The sequence below is a fragment of the Macaca fascicularis genome, chromosome 15, assembly GCF_037993035.2.
Source record: "Macaca fascicularis isolate 582-1 chromosome 15, T2T-MFA8v1.1".
Lineage (NCBI taxonomy): Eukaryota > Metazoa > Chordata > Mammalia > Primates > Cercopithecidae > Macaca > Macaca fascicularis.
This window is the reverse complement of record NC_088389.1, coordinates 49,083,055-49,103,038: the sequence shown is the minus strand read 5'-3', so window position 1 is coordinate 49,103,038 and position 19,984 is coordinate 49,083,055. Positions and strand designations below refer to the sequence as shown.

Below are 19,984 nucleotides of genomic sequence, written 5' to 3'. Positions count from 1 at the left end.
GCAAAGACACATTAAATAAGATTAAGGCTGTGGTTAGTCTAGTCACTGCTCTCTGTTGACAAGTAAGCTTAGCTGTAACCTTGAAATTCCTACCTACTATTAAATTTTGTCTCCAGGCCAAGAAAGCCTCCAAAACGACTCAGGAAAACAAAGAAAACCAACAACTTGAAGCAAGCTTAGAAATTAGTTACTAAGAGTCTTTCATCTCAATGTTCTCTCTAGGTATGTAGGGTATTAGGGTGATGGAGCGGGAGGTGTGTGTGTGTATAGAACCCTACTGAAGTAACACTGATCTTGAACAAATCTCTATCTCCAGGAAAACAGTATCTATAGTCTAGAGATGCAGAAATTATTTGGTTTTTGGCTTATTACAGAGGCACAGCTCTAACTAATAAGCAAAGTTCACAAAACTATAACTCTCTGTGTTAAAAATAAACACTGCATTGATACTATTTTCTGAAAATGTTTTAACATCCTACCTAAACCATTTAAATACAGTATTCTTTCACAAATTCTAAGGATTATTATGCTGCAAGGAATCATGGTTATAGAATTTCTCATCTAAGAATAAGCAATGCAGAACGGGACCACAGGTAACTGGGGGACTACAGGACTGTTAACATTTTACACCTCCTTTCAGAGCAACAGGGATTGTGCAGTGTAGTCTCTCACTATTCCTTGCTCTTTGAAAATATTTTGGGATCTGCTTGCCTCAAAGTTTCAATGAGATCTTTACAAATTCATTTCACCCCCTACCCTCTTCCCTCCATGTAAATGTTTAAATCTTTTATGATTTAACAACGGAAGACTTGTTGACTTCCAGCTTCCTAGACGTGCAGAATAAGTTATGGATGCCTGAAAGTTATAACTGACTAATTTAACTTACTTAGCTGGCTCCCCAGCACTGACTGTATATTTCCTACACCAGTGCCAGCATACAATCCTGTGACAGACCACATGCAACCACTATTATACATATCCCCTCCCTTCCAACAAATTTGGAATAAAGTTCTAAGGCTAGGGTTTACTATGTCCCATCCTCTTTTATCAGCCTCAAGGTTGTACTGAAAAATCCTTTTTATCTAATCTGCTTTTGGTTTCACTAATTCACAACTTCACTAAATCTTCATCTAGCACTTTCTATGCACCAAACACCACGTTACGAATAGCAAAACAGTGGTCAAGTTAGATATAGCTCCCACTTTCAAAAAGTTTACCAACTGATGGGAAAAAACAATGAATTAAACACACATCTATAAAACATGTATTAAGTTTCAACAGAAGTATAAGATACCACAGGGACACAACAAGGACTTCTTACCTAGTTCAGTTTCAGTAATATTTCTCACAAAAAGGGTACTTTGTATGACCATGATATTGGACTTGGCTGGGAGGGAAGTGGTATTCTTTACAGAGGGGACAACACTGCAAAGATGACACTGCCTTCTGGTAACTAAAACAAGTTTAATAAGGTTGAAAAATGAAATGCAAGGCACACAGCACAGAGATGAATCTGGAGAAGTGGACAGAAAAAAGGCATGAGAAGAGAAGTCTGACAGGACAAATTAATATGTCAGCTTTATCTTGAAGGCCACGGGAAGCCACTGTGGGAATTTTAAGCAGCAGCAGAGTAGAATATTTATGTTTCAGAAACATCAGAGAGAGGGTGCTATGAAGAACAGACTAGAGGGGGGCCAAACTCGAGGCAGGCACCAGTAAAGAGGCTGCTGAAGCAATCCTGGCAGTGGGTCACACCGCTGGGAGTAAAGAGGATGAACAGATTCAGGAAATTTTCAAGTAACAGAAAGTAAATCAAATGTATTCCCTTTCTAACCCCAGTTTACTCTCTTTTCTCAATCTTCTAAAGTGGAATGACAGACAGCAAGTGCACCCCAACTGAAATTCTTAGGGTTAGCGTAAAGATCTGCAGAAGTGGGGATGGTTTATGGCGCGTATCTTTATGCCTCACTTTACAGAGACCCAGAGATGGGGTTTCACCACGTTGCTCAGGCTGGTCTTGAACTCCTGGACTCAAACGATCGCCTGCCTTGGGCTACCAAAGTGCTGGGATTACAGGCATAAGCCATTATGCCCAGCAGATACTCATTTTTTATTATACTTTGGGTATTTAGTTATGAAAGATATAAACCTCAGATTAAGAAAGCGAGTACAAAAACAGCCACAAGTTACTAAATCTTCCCTAGAGAAACATAAAGCTGAGTTCCTAAAGGACCACATTCCAGTTGTCACCTTCAACACTGTCAAGGTGTAACAGAGGGCAAAGGAAAACTATAATATGGAGAATAGCATCCCCCAAAGACTTCCTGGGATATACTCCTTACAGGATTTTCTGGGCTTTAATATTCACAGACTGCTGCTCAATTTTTAGTAGAAGTGAAAGAAGTCTATCAAAGCAAGTCTGATTATCCTGTCCAAAAATCAAGAAAGTACGCATGATTACAGGGATGTTTTTGCCTTTCCCTACCATCCCATCTCCCTAAACAAGCCCACTATTAATAGAGAACAAAGGAAGTGAAAGGTTCTGATTATTCAGTAGAGGCCAAAATAGTTGGCAGCCCAAAACTGTGCTGTATCCACTACATTCTCACTATCAACAGTGAGCAGCAGAGAAGGTCTTCCTTCCTACAATCTTTCCTTAGGAGAATGGGCATTCATCTGTGTGAAGATAGTAGTCCAACAAGTTTTTTTGCGGTATGGAATTAAGAGGTATGTCTGTTTAATAAAATGCAACCGTCTATCCTGTATTGTCACACTGTAACAATATACAAATTCCTAGAAAAAGCCAAGCCCTTTCAGAGCTGGTGCTTCTGTAGCTACTATTCCCTCACAGCCCATTCATTTCTTCCACTAGGAATTGAGCATTCTGAGTACAAAATACTGTTGACAGAGGTTGACATCAGTAATTAAAACAGACTTGGCCCTGGCAGTAACAGCAACTATAGTCAAGTTGGGATGGGGGAGAGAGAAAAATAATCAAGTATATAAATGAAAACTGTACTCCAAAAAAAATAAGTACAAGGTACAAACTATAAACACATTAAACTGGCAAGGAGGCCATAACCTAATCTTGGGGGTAGGAAACGCTTCTCTGATGAACTGACATTCGAACTGAGATCTGAATAGTTAGGAGTTCCTTAAGAAGGAAAGATGGGGGGATTATCCAGATGAAGGATTATCCACATAGAGAAACCAGCAAGCACAAAGGCCCAGAGTTTCAATGGCACCTAGTGTATCTGAGGCCTGATGGAAAGCCAGTGTGGCTGCACCATGGACAGCAAAGGCCATGAAAGAAAACAAAAAAGAACTAAGAGGCAAAAGCAACAAATACTAAGAAGGTGGAAAGCGGGTGGGACTGCTATGATCTGGCATATGTGATAGAGTTTGGCTGTCTGTCCCATGCAAATCTCATGTTAAAATGTGATCCCTAATGTTGAAGGTGAGGCCTAGTGGGAGGTGTCTGCGCCATGGGAGCAGATCCCTCATTAATGGCTTGGTGCCCTCCCCCCAATAATGATAAATGAGTTTTTGCTCTATTCCTTCAGGTAAAAGCAGTTTGTTTAGAACAGCCTGTCATCTCTCTTGCTTCCTCTCTCTCCGTGTGACACACCTGCTTCCCCTTTGCCTTCCACCATGACTGGAAGTTTCCTGGGGCCTCACCAGAAGCAGGTGCTGGCAGTATACTTCTTGTACAGTCTGAAGAGCCATGAGCCAAAATAAACTTATTTTCTTTACATAAATTTTCTAGCCTCAGGAATTCCTTTATAGCAATGAAAAACAGACTAACACAAGACCCTAAAAAGCTGAATCTTAAACCAGTAGTGAGAAAGGCCAGGAAACATTTTGATTTATTCGGAGAAATCCCCCAGGCTTAGGAACTGGTGACATCAAGTAACTCTGGAAGTAGAGTCGGAGGTGGGGGAAAACACAGGACTGCTCTACAGTTTCCTTAAAGAGCAGTAAGACAACACCCTCTGATAGCCTCACCCCACCTCCCACCCAGCCAAGCAGCTGACTCCACCCTCTCCCCTCCTTGGCAGAAAACTAGAGGTTTTTCCCCTCCGGAGGTAAGAAAAAAAAAAAGTCTCTGAACTAGTGCACAACAGGCAGAAATGAGAGTGGGCATCCATCCCAACACTGGGAGATTAAGTGGATGTTTACATCTTGAAGGCTGTCCAGACCCTTTCCTCCTCCTGGCTCCCGGGAGGCTGGCAGCCAGGCTTTTAGTCTCTAGCCAGATTAGAAGCTCTTTCTTTGAGGACTACACGAGCCCAAAAAGGGGACCAAAATCACTGACATTAAGGGCTGGACAAAGCAGTGGCCCTGCCACATTATATTATGGTAACACATATCATAATCCACCACAGCTTCTGAGTCTCTTTTCTTTTTGGGACAGAGTCTCGCTCTGTCACCCAGGCTGGAGTACAGTGGCACAATCTCGGCTCACTGCAACCTCTGCTTCCCAGATTCAAATGATTCTCCTGCCTCAGCTTCCCGAGTAGTGGGGACTACAGGTGCATGCCACCATGCCTGACTAATTTTGTATTTTTAGTAGAGACGGGGTTTCACCATGTTGGCTAGGCTGGTCTTGAACTCCTGACCTCAGGTGACTCACCCACTGTGGCCTCCCGAAGTGCTGGGATTACAGGCGTGAGCCACTGCGCCCGGCCATATCTCATTCTTAACATGAGCCAACAGCCAAACATCTTCAATACCCGATATTGTGGTTCTGTTAATACAGGTTAGTGTCCCTTATCTGAAATGCTTGGGAACAGAAGTGATTCACATCTTTTTTGCATTTGGGAATATTTACATTATACTAACCCCAAATCCAAGAATCCAAAATCAAAAATGCTGGCCGAGTGCAGTGGCTCATGCCTGTAATCCCAGCACTTTGGGAGGTTGAGGAGGGCAGATCACCTGAGGTCAGGAGTTGGAGACCAGCCTGGCCAACATGGCGAAACCCTGTTTCTACTAAAAATACAAAAATTAGCCAGGCGTTGTGGCATGCACCTGTAAGTCCCCGCTACTCAGGAAGCTGAGGCAGGAGAATCATTTGAATCTGGGAGGCAGAGGTTGCAGTGAGCCGAGATCGTGCCACTGCACTCCAGCCTGGGTGACAGAGTGAGACTCTGTCTCAAAAAAAAAAAAAAAAAAATCCAAAATGCTCCAACAAACACTTCCTTTGAGTATCATGTTGGCATTCAAAAAGTTTCTGATTCTGTAGAGTTTCCAACTTGGGATTTGGGATGCTCAACATGTATGGCAAAGGTGGATGGATTTTATAGATGTCATAAATGTCCCTCATTAGCTGACTTAAAAAAGAGAAATTATGCTGGGTGGGCTAGGTCTAATCAGGTGAGCTCTTCTTTTAAAAAGTCTAGGGGTCAGAGACTGAAGTTAGAAAAATACTCTCCTGCTGGCCTTAAAGAAGCAAAAACCCAGATTATCAGCTGCCTATGAAGAGAGGCAGCCTCTAGGAGCCATGAGTCTCAGTTACACAACTACAAAGAAATGAATTATGCCAACAACAGGACCGCTTGAAAGAGGACTCCAATCCACAGATGAAACCCCAACTGTGACTGCAGATTGTCAGGTCCTAAGCAGAGGAACCAACCAAGTTTTGCTTGAACTCCTGACCCATAGAAGCTGTGTCGTAAATGTATAGTAAGCTGCTAAACGTGTAATTTGTTACATGTCATACAAAACATAAACCTCTAGGCTAAAAAGGCACATTTTATTCTAAGGAAATAACACCTCAATAAAGGAGACTGAAAAACATGTGCAAGTAGAAATGGAAAGTGCTATAGTAAAGCTACAAGATAAAGTTGAAGAAATCACCCAGAAAATGGAGCCAAAAAGACACAAGTGAAAAAAGAAAGTATTTAAAATGTGAAATGCCCAGTCCATGAGGGTCAACGTCAAAATAAAATAAATTTCTGAAAGAAGAAAAGGAAATAATGAAACAACTCAAGAAAAATGTCAGAACACCAGAACATAAGTTTTCACTTTTAAAGGTCTTAGCAAGTGCCCATCAGGACAAAAAACACAGATAAACAAAAAGATCTTATATGTCTTCAAACAGTTAAATTAACAAGAATCAAGAATAAAAATTGCTTGACTTTTAACAACAATCCTAGAAGCTAGAAAACAATGAATAAAGAAATGTTAAAGAAAAAATGTCAAGCATAGAATTCTCTACATAGGAAAGCTATCGGATTAAGTATGACATTAGGAAAAGCTTTTTCAGACATGCATCGTCCCTCAAAATTTACCTCCTATGCATATTTTCCTGAAAATCTACAAGACGATGTGCTCCACCAAAAAGGAATAAATCAAGAAAGAAAATTATATAGGATATAAGAAATAAGGATTCCAACGCAAGGGAGAGTTGAGGGAATATCCAAGGTGATAGCTGAACAGCAAGCCAAAAGGACAGCACTCCAATGGGGCAGACCAAGATACTCAGGAGAGTCTTGTTCAGAAGACCAACTATGCCTGGTGCAACTGAACATACCAAGTGGAGAGGCGAGTGCCTGGTGCGGAGCTTGAGATGGGATTAGTTATAAGTACATGGAAAGCAAAGCAAATAAAAACCAGTATCTTTACTAACTCAAGAGAAAGCAAAAGTCGTAGGGGTAAAGAAATATTAGAATATATGACAAGGCTCAAATATGAATATAATTTAAAGTCATAATAATGTGAAACCTGAATACTGATCTAACCAGTATCACAGTTTGTTCCAGGGGAATGGGTAGTGAAAGCTAACTTCTAACCTTCCAAGTGGGAAGTTATTAGATGATGCCTATACATGACCAAATCAGAAATAAGCATGTCATTTCAAGATATGGAGGTAAATACCAAAATAATTAGGGTCAAAAAGTGGTTCCTCTTAGAAAAAGGAAGAGGGAGAAGGCAAAGCCCTTATTTTTCACTGAGTTTTGTAGAAATTTGACTCTTTAAACTACGTGCATGAGTAACTTTGAAAGACAAAGGCTATATACATGGGTCCTCACATTATCTTTTTCTACTCCGCCATACCACATAAGCATTTTGTACTTTTAGAAAGAGAGAGGGTTAAAAAGGTTTATTACCTCTAAAAGAATTCATTTAAGTTGCTTTTGTTTCGCCTTAAAAACTAACTCTTGCTTTAGTAACTTGAAATCATTAAGTTTTACTCAAAATAACAGCAAAATATTGATCAATTCTCTTTTTTCTTTGTGTTTGGCAAGCCCATGGAACACAGCCTCAAGTTAGCAAGTGCATTCTGTTGCTTTTGAGCACACTGGCATCTCAGGTACCTGAGCACTTGTCTTTAAGAGGCAAAGGCAGAAAAGGATATCATAGTGTCACCACTACCAAATTGGGAAGGCCCTTGTCAAAATCACCGAGGCATCTCTCCTTTTATTCTTTTGGAAAAACTGATTTTCCCCTGTCATCAAGTAAGGATCATGCATTGGCTAAAATGGCCCCCTAACCGGCTCTAACTCAGAGACTGTACTGCATTTGTCCCGAGTTAAAGGACCATGTCTCTTTTCACAAAATATAACACTGAAAACAAAATTAAACAGAATCATATGTTGTTAAAGAATTTTACATAAAAGCATAAAATATTTTCATTAAATGCATTGTCAGAAACAACTTGTCAATGACTCCTTGATTATACAAGAATATCCAGTGGCAGGAAAACTAGTGTTTTCCAATTGCAGATAACAAGGTAAATGCATATAGTTTATGGAAAGTTAAAAATCTTTTACTTTTTATTCTGAGACTGTCCTTCTTACTTTTTTGTTGTTAAAATGTAATTTCTGGCACACGACACAGAAAACTGTTTTTAAGTATCCACCTAAACTTAAAACCAGATGTATAACCAGACATTCCACTTTTAGGTATATGTCCAACTACAGTAAGTACTATGCGCATGTCCACCAAAAGACATGTACAAAAACGTTCATGGCAAAATAAGAATTTTTTTTTTAAAAAGAAAGTATAGCAACTTGAATTATAACAGACATAAACTGCAAACTACCCAAATATCTATTAGTCCTACAATGATTAAATGTGACTGCAATATATTCATGTAATGGAAGATTAGACAACAATGAAAGAATGACCCATGAACAGAGTAAAACATCCAACAACATGGATGAATCACACAGAGACACACTGTTGAGCAAAGAGGGCTGACTATATGAGTATGTACCTACCATATGATTTCTTTTACATGAAGTTCAGAAACAGGCAAAACTAATGAAAAGTGACTACAGTTAGAATATCAGCAGGCAGTGGGGTCTGAGAGGAGGCAGGGAGAAGCCTCCTAGAATAACAAAAATATTCTATATCATGATATGGGTAGTGGTTACATGGGTGTGAGTATATGGAAAAATCAACCTGTCTATTTAGAGGTATATGTGGCTACTTAGATGTACATCCTCATCATATATAAATTATACCTAAAGAAATTTAAGAAAATTATAAGACAATTGGGAAAATTTTTCAAACATTATAATTTATTTTATGAAATGCTGGTGACAGCAGATAACAGCAATTGTTATTTTCATATTTGTACTTACAAAATAACACGTTGCTATATTGGCGTCCCAAATAATTTTTTCCCAACTTTGTATTTTAAAAATGTATAAACCTACACAAAATTGAAATGCTGGTACAATTAACAACCATATGTCCTTCATCTAGATTCACCAGTTGTTAATATTTTGCTACAGCCACTTCCTCTCTCCCTCTGTTTTGGCTGAACTGCTTGCAAATAAGTGGCAGACATCATGACCGGTCATCTTTAAAGGACATTCTTCTACAGAACAAAAGTGTCACTGGTTATGACTGGCTATCATTGTATCACTGGTTATCGAAGTATCATTATTAAACTGGTTAAACCAAATTTAACATTGATATATTATTTAACATATGGTCCACGTTCAAATTTCCCCAATTGTTTCAGAAATATTCTTTATAGATTCCTCCCATCCCCAATCCAGAAATCTATCCCAGACTCATGCCATGCATTTGGTTGTCCTATTTCTTTTCCTTTTTTTTTCTTTTCCTTTGAGACAGAGTCTCACTCTGTTGCCCAGGCTGGAATCCAATGGCATGATCTCGGCTCACTGCAACCTCCGCCTCCCAGGTTCAAGCGATTCTCCTGCCTCAGCCTCCCGAGTAGCTGGGATTACGGGTGCCTGCCACCACATCTGGCTAATTTTTTGGGTATTTTTAGTAGAGATGGGGTTTTACCATGTTGGCCAGGCTGCTCTCAAACTCCTGACCTCAGGTTATTTGCCCACCTCAGCCTCCCAAAATGCTGGGATTAGCGGTGTGAGCCACTGCATCTGGCCTGGTTGTCCTATTTCTTGAGTCTCTTTCAATCTGGTATACCATGTTCCACATGGTATTAAATTTTTTAACTTTATTTTTGGCTTTTCATGACATTAACAATTCTCAAACAATATAGGTTTTTTTTTTCTTTGAGTCTACAGACTCTCATTCTGTTGCCCAGGCTGGAGTCCAGTGGCACAATCTGGGCTCACTGCAGCCTCCGCCTCCTAGGATCAAGCAATTCTTCTGCCTCAGCCTCCCGAGCAGCTGGGATCACAGGCATGCGCCAACACACCCGGCTAATTTTTGTATTTTTAGTAGAGATGGGGTTTCGCCATGTTGGCCAGGCTGGTCTCGAACTCCTGACCTCAGGTGATCCACCCATCTTGGCCTCCCAAAGTGCTAGGATTACAGGTGTGAGCCACTGCTCCCTGCCCCAATATAGGTTTTAAATTTTCTTGGTATGTGAAACCCAAAACTCTGCCAACGATTTGTATTCACTTAGTGTCTTCTGCAACCTTTATCACAGCATTGGTACTCAAATACCTTTATCCTGACAAGTCTGGATGAAGCTACTTATCAAATACAGAGACAGGACAGCTCAATGTATAAACACAGCTTACGATTATTCTGCTTTAACTCACCGCTGAGTCTGAGCAGGCCATGGGGTCTGGTTTGGCGTGGGCACTGAATTCGTGGGACTCACTAGCATGGCACTATAGATATTGGAAGCAACCACAAGTATGCAGAGAAGAATAGGCCCGATGATTGCTCCTTCCAGGCCTAGGTAGTATGCTCCACCGGCCACTGCCAAGCCTGTCAGGTAAGGATGGCCACCTCTGGAATAAAGAGCATGACCTTTAACACACAAAAACTGGAGTAAATCTGAAATACATTTCTAATACAATGTTCATTCTTTAATACACTATGCTTTTTGGCATATTATCAGCTTTCTTTAGATCTTTCTTTAGATCACCTCGATGCATACAATGAACACTGACTGCAATAACATTGAGATGCAAGATTTTCTTTTTCCTATGGGTGACATCTGCCTCTTTTTATAGCTCCAGGAATGAAATAATAAAGTCAGCAATGTTAATAGATATTTTATACCCATTTCAGGTGCCTGCCTATGATGGGTTAATGTTGGCTTAGGACTGGTTAGGAGTCACCTGTTAAGTTTTCCTCCATCAAGGATAATTAAGTGAGCGTATAATTCAGTTAATTATGCTTTTATACGACAACAACAACGACGATAGCATCCCTGTTACTCAAAGGTCAGACTTTTGGCAACCTCCTAAAATACAGTTTTTAACACAGGTAATGATAAAAGGCCTCCTGAGGAAAATATCTGTCACAAAGCCCAAGATTTCTATTTCACAGGAGAATCACAAATGCCCTCCAGCTTATTACAGTATCACTTACAGAAGTGGAATGAAATAAAATAGAACACAGTAGCACAGCACATTGACAATGACAAGAAAGGACCACTGACATCAGAAGGACTGGGAAATAAGTCACATTCTGTTTGTTTCTAGTTTTAAACATAGATGAGAAGAACAATTCAGTGAAGGGCAAATAACTAAATATCCTGGAAGGATGTTCTATATTACAGTTAAATCAAAGTAAGACTTGTGGAGAACCAGTCTTCAGGAAACCAATGTATTATATTCATAATGTGTTTGTCTTTCTCATTCCAAAAAAATGATTTAGGGCAGTATTCAATGTTTGCTAAGTAAACTTCTTCCCTAAACAACACATTCAAGGAAAACTATCAAAAATGCTTAAAGCTTTTTTCCCCGTTCCGTCACCCAGGCTGGAGTGCAGTGCTGCAATCACGGCTTAATGCAGTCTCGACCTCCCAGGCTCAAATGACCTTCCCACCTCAGCCTCCTGAATAGCTGGGACTACAGGCATGTGCCACCACACCAAACTAATCTTTTTATTTTTGTGCAGAAGGGGTTTCACCATGTTTCCCAGGCTGGTCTTGAGCTCCTGGGCTCAAGTGATCCATCCACCTCGGCCTCTCAAAGTGATAGGATTACAGGCTTGAACCACTATGCCCAGCCTTAAAGCTTTAAAAAAAAAAAAAACGTGTGGGAGTTTATTAATAAAAGCTTAACCTACTAAAAACTAAAACAATTTATGCCAAACCTTTCATTTCCCAATGACAACGTTTAAAGACAGTATTTTAGGCCGGGCATCGTGGCTCACGCCTGTAATCCCAGCACTTTGGGAGGCCAAGGCAGGCAGATCACCTGAGGTCAGGAGTTCAAGATCAGCCTGACCAACATGGTGAAACCCCATCTCTACTAAAAATACAAAAATTAGCCAGGTGTGGTGGTGCACGCCTGTAATCCCAGCTACTCAGGAGGCTGAGGCAGGAGAATGGCTTGAACCTGGGAGGCAGAGGATGCAGTGAGGTGAGACTGTGCCACTGCACTCCAGCCTGGGTGACAGAGGGAGGCTTTGCCTAAAAAAAAAAAAAAAAAAAAAAAAAAAGACAGTATTTCTTTAATTCCAGCTGTAAACCTTAATATAAAATGTACAGCAAAGTTTAAAGAAATAAAAGCACTTAAGTATAAATCATACTTAGTCCTACTCAAATGTCAACTGTGACACACTAGTTAACCACACTATGACGTTCAGCCTTTTAATTTTCTCTCTCAAGTTTTAATATGACTGAGAACTGGCTTGATTTATTTAGTGCAATTTCTAAAAGAGATACCAAAACCTATGAAAACAGACATTTATTTATTGTATTATATGGCTAAAGTGTTGATTCTGACTTAGAGTTAATCTGTATTTATCACAGAACGATTCCAATTATACCTTTAGAGAGTTCTGCTTGCCAGAAATTAACTTGCTGAGATTTGGTTTCACATGGAAATCCTCAGACATATAATCTAACATCATTTTCTCCAAAACCAAAGAAGAGATAAATATAATCATTAACGGTTCACTGTACTTAAAATATTTGATGTACATCAGGTCATAATTCTTTTCTAGGTTAAATGTCACTAAATCAAGACAAAATTATTCACAATTTGGTTTTAACCCAGGACATCATATATTAATGATAAATAATACATATGTAATAATAAAATATTGGCAGGGCATGATGGTTCATTCCCATAATCCTAGTGCCTTGGGGAGTTCAAGGCAGGAGGATTGCTTGAGCCTAGGAGTTCAAGGTTCAAGGCTGCAATGAGCCATGACTGCACCCTGCATTCCAGCTGTCTGGGTGAGATACTGTCTCAAAAAAAAAAAAGTTGCTCTGGAACTTTCAGGCAACAACCACCAAAAAAAAAAAAAAAAACACCCCAAAATATCATGCCTTGTAAACAATATTATTTTAAATGAAAATTTCATTATATCAGTGGGAACACAAAAGGCTATTTCACTGAAAACTCCTACTACCAGTTCTTTTGTATACCCGAGAGGAAAAAATCCTCCTTTAAAAAAAAAACAACAGAAATGCCTGGAGGATTCACTAATAACTTAAGAAATTCTGTGGCTTACTTACCCTGATATGTCAGAGTAGATTGCAGTATCTACAAAGTATGTTGGCAAGAGATGAAAAATCAACAGTAAAATGGCCTTGCATCCTAACCCTTGTGTCAGCCACAGGTCGAGAACTGCAGGTACTGCTGCCCAGTATGTCCCCAAGAATGGCACTGCTCCAAGGATTGCTGCTAACGCTGAAAAAAGAGTAAAAGAAAAGCAACTTAACATCATCGGCAAAACACTAACAAAGCAAAAGAATCGAAGCCGTAGCTCCTCCTCCTCAACAATTTCCAACAAAACAAGTTAAATACTCACAAACTCAAATATTAGGGAAATGATATGCCCTATCTAACTGAATTTTCTAGCTAAGGCTCAGTATCTTAAAACGTGATACTAAAAATCTTTCCAAGTCTGTGTCTTATTTATGGATCTCTTCTTAAGCAATAGAATTTGAGGGTTCTGGAGTTGTTACTCTCAATCAATAGTTAATATACGGTCCTATAAATATACCTACAGAACATGTGTCAAAACTTATACTGAATCCAAAGCCCAATCAGAAATCACTTTCTAAACCTCAGCATATTCTTTACTTTGCTTCTTTCTAATAAAAATAAACAGAAAAAATCCTGAGATGAAGGACCCTGCTTCAAGGTCATTCCCGTTCAGAGCAGTTATGTTCAAGCGCTCTTCCTCCATCTGGCTTCTCTCCAGGTTAAGAGTAAAGCAGATGTACCTTCTAGTTCTGGTCCTACCAGAAGCCAGGTACGTGACCTTGGAAAACTGGTCTCTCATCTATATGAAAAGTCTACCACTCCACCTCACAAGGTGCTTGCAGGCCAGAGGGTAGGTTTGTGAACATCACAGTAGGGAAGAACGTGAATGAACTTGAAAATGTAGAAGGAAGCACAGACAAATGGGGAAGAGGGGGATAGTGGTAGAGGCCAATGTGGAAGGCAGAGATATTTAGGAAAACAAGCAGCCATAGAAATAAAGGAAGGAGAAGTAGACGAACCACCACAACATATCTTAAGAGGTATGGAGGCAGCTTATGTGCCCTCAGAAGCATTCATCTTGCCCTGGGATGTAATCCCTCATGGACAAAGCTATTTGACAACACATTGCTCCCTGCCAATCAGTTCAATTCAAACATTACTGAGAGTCAATTATGTCCTACGTGTTATGCCAAGTGCTAGAACATTCATTCATTTAACAAACATTTAGGGCAACTGATACGGGTTTGGATCTGTGTCCCCATCAAAATTCCATGTCAAATTGTAATCCCCAATGTTGGAGGTAAAACCTGGTAGGAGGTGACTGGATCATGGGGGGCAGATTTCACCCCTAGGTGCTGTTCTCATGATAGTGAGTGAGTGAGTGAGTTATCGTGAGTCTGGTTGTTTAAAACTGTGTAGCACCTTTCCCCTCTCTTCCTCCTGCTCCAGTCATGTAAGACATGCCTGCTTCCCCCTCACCTTCCACCACGATTATGTTTCCTGAGGCCTCCCCCAAAGCAGGAGCCACTATGCTTCCTGTACAGCCTGCAGAACCGTGAGCCAATTAAACCTCTTCTTTATAAATTACCTAATCTCAGATATTTCTTCATAGCAGTGACAGAACAGACTAATAGCAATTTTACTATGTGCTGGGTATGGTTCTAGCTGCTGGGGATACAGCAACAAACACATTATAAATCATATTTCTGTTCCTAATGTGGACTAGATTCGATCTCAAGCCAAAAAATTTAGTTTTTTAAACTTGAGGAAGTAGACATTTCCTAGACGTATGTAAAATGGTTTAACTTTCCTTAAACAGAGAACAGTGGAAGGTGTAATATGGTTGTTACCTGATGGTATGAAGACAATATTGATGCCAAATATAGTATGAGTCAGCCAGGTGTACAATCCATAGAAGCCAGCCATTTTGAGGGAAGCATCAAATACCCCTCTGGAATGCCCAAAGATAAAAATAAAGAGTAAATAAACACAGTGTCATATCATGATTCAGAAAAATCACGTGGCCACTTGATTCCAAATCAAGTAATAGCGTTAGTTTTTCTGCTGGCCTGAGAATGCTGTTTTCATTTTATTTCAAAGAAACATAAACACCTTATTTTAAATACATTTACTAAGTTATTCTTCATGTAATATGAAATATGTTTTATTTGGAAATATATTTACTAACTATTCCTTAAATTTCTGATGGAAAAAATAACTGAAACACCTTAAAATACCCTATTCTCTGAAATAATTCATCAACTTTTCACTCTGAAGCAGATATTTCACCACCAAAACAAATGGAAAGAAAATCAAGTGTGAATAACATGTTTCCAAGAATACAGTTTAAACTCTAAGAAACCCCAGGCTCTGGCCAGTCCTCCCCTTTTGGAAACAGCCAGTAACGGACAGTGTAACTTGTATTTCACCATCTTTCTTTTATTTAACAAAACCTTCCTACGTTTCTTAAACTACGCAACTAAGCCTACAAAGTAACATCTCTTACAAATTCTATCAAAGAATGCAGGTCATTGGGAGAGAATTTATAGGAAAAAAAAAAAGATTCCTAACTCCAGAGTAAAATCAGAGAGAAAAATACAAGAGAGATAAAAACAGACACATATATTTGGTGACTAATACAGGAATTCAGTACATGAAAATCTGCAATGTCAGGTGCTCTGTGTTTTTCAGTTGGAAGATTAGTAAGGCAGGACTGTAAGGAGGGGAAATAAGGAACTGTTCAGAGAGCACAAAGGCAGCAACCTGTAAGTAATCTCAAGGCAGCACAAAATCATAAAAACCTGGACTCTATGGGGTGGTGCAGAGGGGTGCAGGGAAAGCACCCTCATACGTTCACCACAGAAGAAAAGCTGTAGTTGAAAAAGAAGACGTTAGCAGCAAAGGAGACCTTGTACATGCAAAAGGAAACACCAAGCTTTTCTAAAGCATCCCAAAAGAGGTATACTGTTAGGAGCAAAGTCAAGCCCTGTAATCTAGTGATTCAGTCATTTAGTAGGGTTCTGGGACATGGATCCAGTGGCAGAATGGCTCCCCAATTATAAAATCTGCTTTGTCATCCTGACCAATAGCTTTCACTAGACAATGTCATAAAGGTGCCATATGACTCTGCAACAAGAACCCAGAATAAAGTGGTATCAAAAATACCAAAAGGAAGGGAAAGACCCCAAAGAAAATACCAAGGATCTGCTCAACAACTAAACAGAGAGGACAGAGCAAAAAGAAAATAACAGAGCTTCAGGTTTTAAACCTGAGGGGGAAATAATAGCAGTGTCTCAAAGACATGGAGAAGGCCAGAATGGAAGAAGCATGGAAGAAAAGGGGAGTTTGTTTAGTAAGGGCAACAGGAACTCAAAAAGGATGATGAAAATACCATAGAGGCAGCTGAAATAAGAGACAAGGCTTAATAGAAAATTCAGAACAAGACATCTGAGACGCACCAGAATAATTATAGAAGAGTATAGGACATCCTAAAGGGGCAAGTGGAGAGAAAAAAGGGCAACAGGTTGTGTTTTCATAAAGGACCTAAAGACAAAGAAATAACAGCCAGAGAGGTAATGAAATCATTTCTGTAGTAGGAGGAAAATCACTAGAGTGCAGTATTCCCGGAGACCAAGGGAGAAGGTAGGTTTTGAGGGGGAGGGAATAATGACATCATTGACCACAGAGAAAAAGAAAGGAAAAAAGTATAGAATTTGTCTAGAACTAGGGAGGTCAGTGAGGAAAAGATAGAGCTATCATGATCCTTCCTTAACCTTATGTTATTTAAAAAATTTTAAGCCAAAAATAAGTTGACATCAAAGGTGCAACAGAATATTGCAACTCAATCACCCCTCTGGGTGGCAAGTAACCAAGGCTCAATCCAGTAAGGATCACGTGCAGAAAACAGCACAGTCTTCTTTCTTTCACCGCTGAGAATACTGGTTGCTGGTAATGTTCTCAAGGCAACTTTTAAATGCACTATATATTGTTTGCAGTTACTAAACATATTCATGTAACCTAGTGAGGGATGAGAAGACAATATATTCCCTTCTACCTCATTACTCGTGATCTGGCACACAAGAAGTTTTATAAATAAAACAGCAGAGAAAAATCCTCTTACAATTTACCAGAAAACAGAATTTAACTCCCTCAAATTCCTAGCAACTTTTTCTTTTTTGTATCAGCTTTATTAAACTATGATTTACAAATAATAAAACTCACCAATTTTAAGCATTCAATTCAGTAATTTGGACAAATATAAACATTCTACAACCATCATTACAATCAAGATGTAGAATATTTCCATCACCCCAAAAAGTTCCCTCATGCCCTTCTATAGTCAAACCCTTCCTAAACTCTGGCCTCTGACGGCCATTAGATATGCTGCCACTATAATTCTGCCTTCTCTAGAATCTCATGTAAACACAACCATACATTATACAGCTTTGTATTAAATTGTGGCAAAATATCCATGGCACAATATTTAGCATCTGAATCATTTTGAGTGTGCACTTCAATAGTGTTGAGTACATTCACGTTGTCATGTGCTTTTGGTGTTTCTTGCACCTAGCATAATGCTTTTGAGCTTCACCAACATTGTTGAGTATGTCAGTAGTTTGTTCCTTTTTATTACTGAGTAGTATTCCATTATGCAGATCGACTAGAATTTGTTTATCCATTCACCAGTTGATGGGCATTTGAAGTGTTTCCAGTTTGGGGGTATTATGAATAATACTGCTATGAACATTTGTGTACAAGTCTTTGGGGACATATGCTTTCATTTCTCGTCTGTAAATACCTAGGAGTGGAGATACTGGGTCATATGGTATCTATTTAACTTTATAACGAATACTAGCTTTAATCTCTCAATTCAGAAAAAACTAAGAGTCCACGGACACCAACCCAGAAGCCACTGCCTCCTACCGCACCGCATATCTCCTCAAGGTATGAGGTTAAACCTCACAGTTTTATGTGAGTGGATGCTGGCAGGAAGAACAATTCAGCTCATGAAAAACTAAATGACAATGCATCTGAAGCTCCTAGTAACTGACGTAGTGCACAGTGGATGCTCAATAAGCAGTGGCTATTAGTAGAAAATGTGGTGTGTGCACAAGGAAATATTATTCAGCACCCCCCTAAAAAAGGAGGAAATCCTGTCATTTGCGACAACGTGGATGATCCTGGAGGACACTATGGTAAGTTAAATAAGCCAGGCGCAGCACAGATAGACAAATACTGCATCTGGAATGTAAGAGTTGAACTCACAGAAATAGAGAGTAGGATGTGGTTGCCAGGGGCTGAGAGATGGTCAAAGGGTACAAAGTTTCAGTTAGGATGAATAATTTCAGTCGATCTATTGTACAGCATGGTGACTACAGTTAATAATAATGCACTGTATACTTTAAAACTGCAAAGAGTACATCTTAAATGTTCTCACAACAAAAATGGTATGTGACGTAATGAATATATGAATTAGCTTGATTTAACCATTTCACAATGTAACATTATATTACAAACTATAAATATATAGCATTTTTATGTGTTGCCTGGCTGGTTGCGGTAGTTCACATCTGTAATCCTAACACTGTCAGAGGCCAAAGCAGGTGGATGGCTTGAGTCCAGGAATTCAAGACCAACCTGGGCAACAGGTGAAACCCCGTCTCTAGTATAACTACAAAAAATTAGCCAGGCATAGTGTGTGCCATTAGTTATGTGCCAGATGAAGTTTTATTTGACTTTGGGAGTAAATTATTCCTAGCAATCTCTGAATTTTAGGTTCCATAGAACCCTGGAATTCAGTGATAATTATATGCCCAGTATTACAGGTTATTTCACCTTACAATTTAAAATAACCAAACTAAAACTTTTTGGTATGCTACCTGCATGTGCACAGCACATAACTGTGCTTGGCATGTAGTGGGCTGTGTTAGTTTCCTGTTGCAGCTGTAATAAATTACCCTAAACTCAATTGGCTTAAAACATACTTTTTATCTTATAATTCAGGTCAGAAGTCCTAAAACCAAGATGCCACATTCTTTCTGGAGGATTTAAGGGAGAATCTGTTTTCTCTTCTTTTTCAGTAGTTTTTTTTTTTAGGCTAGCCAAGTAAAGCAGTGAGAGTTGAGAGGCAACAGAGCAATGTGTAACTGGTTGTGATCATTTAGTTGTAAATACAACCACACTTGGACTAGCCTTTTCCAGTTTTTAAAGGCTGCCTTCATTCCTTGGCTCAAGGCCCCATCTTCCATCTTTCAGATTAGTAGTGTGGCATCCTCCAATCTCTCTCCATCTCTCAGCTCTGCTTCTGTCCACATGTCTCCTTCATTCTGACTCTCCTGCCTTTGTTTTCTAATAAAATTTTTTTATTGAGATGAAGCTTATATAACATAAATTCCATCATTTTAATGTATACAATTCAGTGGTTTTTATTATACTCATAATTTGTGCAACTATCACCATTAATTCTAGAACTTCCTCCCTCTTATAAGGACTTTTTCTAAACTTGTTTTTCTTCTTTCATTAATAATAAAGGTATAGCTGATAATTTTTTTTTGAGACTGGGTGTCAATCTGTCACCTAGGCTTGAGTGCAGTGGTGCAATCTTGGCTCATTGCAACCTCCACCTCCCAGGCTCAAGTGATCCTCTCACCTCAGCCTCCCAAGTAGCTGGGACTACAGGTGCACACACAACCCCCTACGTGCCAACCACTGTTACATGCTGTGCACACACAAGTTTTGGTTTGGTTATTTTAAATAACCTATAATACTGGGCATATAATTATCATTCGTCTCCAGGGTTCTTTGGAACCTAAATTTCAGAGACTGCTAGGAATAATTTACTCCCAAAGTCAAATAAAACGTCATCTGGCATATAACTAATGGCAAGCACCATATAGTTTGAATGGGCTACCAGAAATCATTAATCAATGCAAGAATATTACTTACAATCATACCACTGAAAGATCATTTCCCCATTTCATTCATTCATTGGTTGACATCAACCAGTTAGTCAACATTTTTTTGCATACTCAAATTCAATAAGCACTTCCCTGTCTTATTATCTATGAAAGACATTATGATACAGTTCATCAACTCTCTTGCAAAAATCACGATAGACGTGGGCTTCTGGCATTCCA

At 39.3% G+C, this 19,984-nt stretch overlaps 1 protein-coding gene across 18 annotated transcripts in view; it reads right to left on the bottom strand.

Annotated features, from left to right (window-relative positions):
* TMEM245 (transmembrane protein 245) overlaps positions 1–19,984 on the bottom strand; it is a 106,457-nt gene that overhangs the window by 9,049 nt on the left and 77,424 nt on the right. For 14 of the 18 annotated variants that reach the window (XR_012424480.1, XR_012424479.1, XM_005581117.4 and 11 more), the window contains 3 exons: positions 14,699–14,799; positions 12,875–13,049; positions 9,993–10,187 (listed from right to left, as the gene is read on the bottom strand). Coding sequence is in view for 16 of the 18 variants with exons in the window: in XM_005581117.4 (XP_005581174.3) it covers positions 9,993–10,187; positions 12,875–13,049; positions 14,699–14,799 (471 nt within the window). In the remaining 2 variants the exon portion in view is untranslated. The remainder of the gene's footprint in view (positions 1–9,992; positions 10,188–12,874; positions 13,050–14,698; positions 14,800–19,984) is intronic. The other 4 variants (XM_065530253.1, XM_074016874.1, XM_065530252.2 and 1 more) reach the window with 1 other exon arrangement.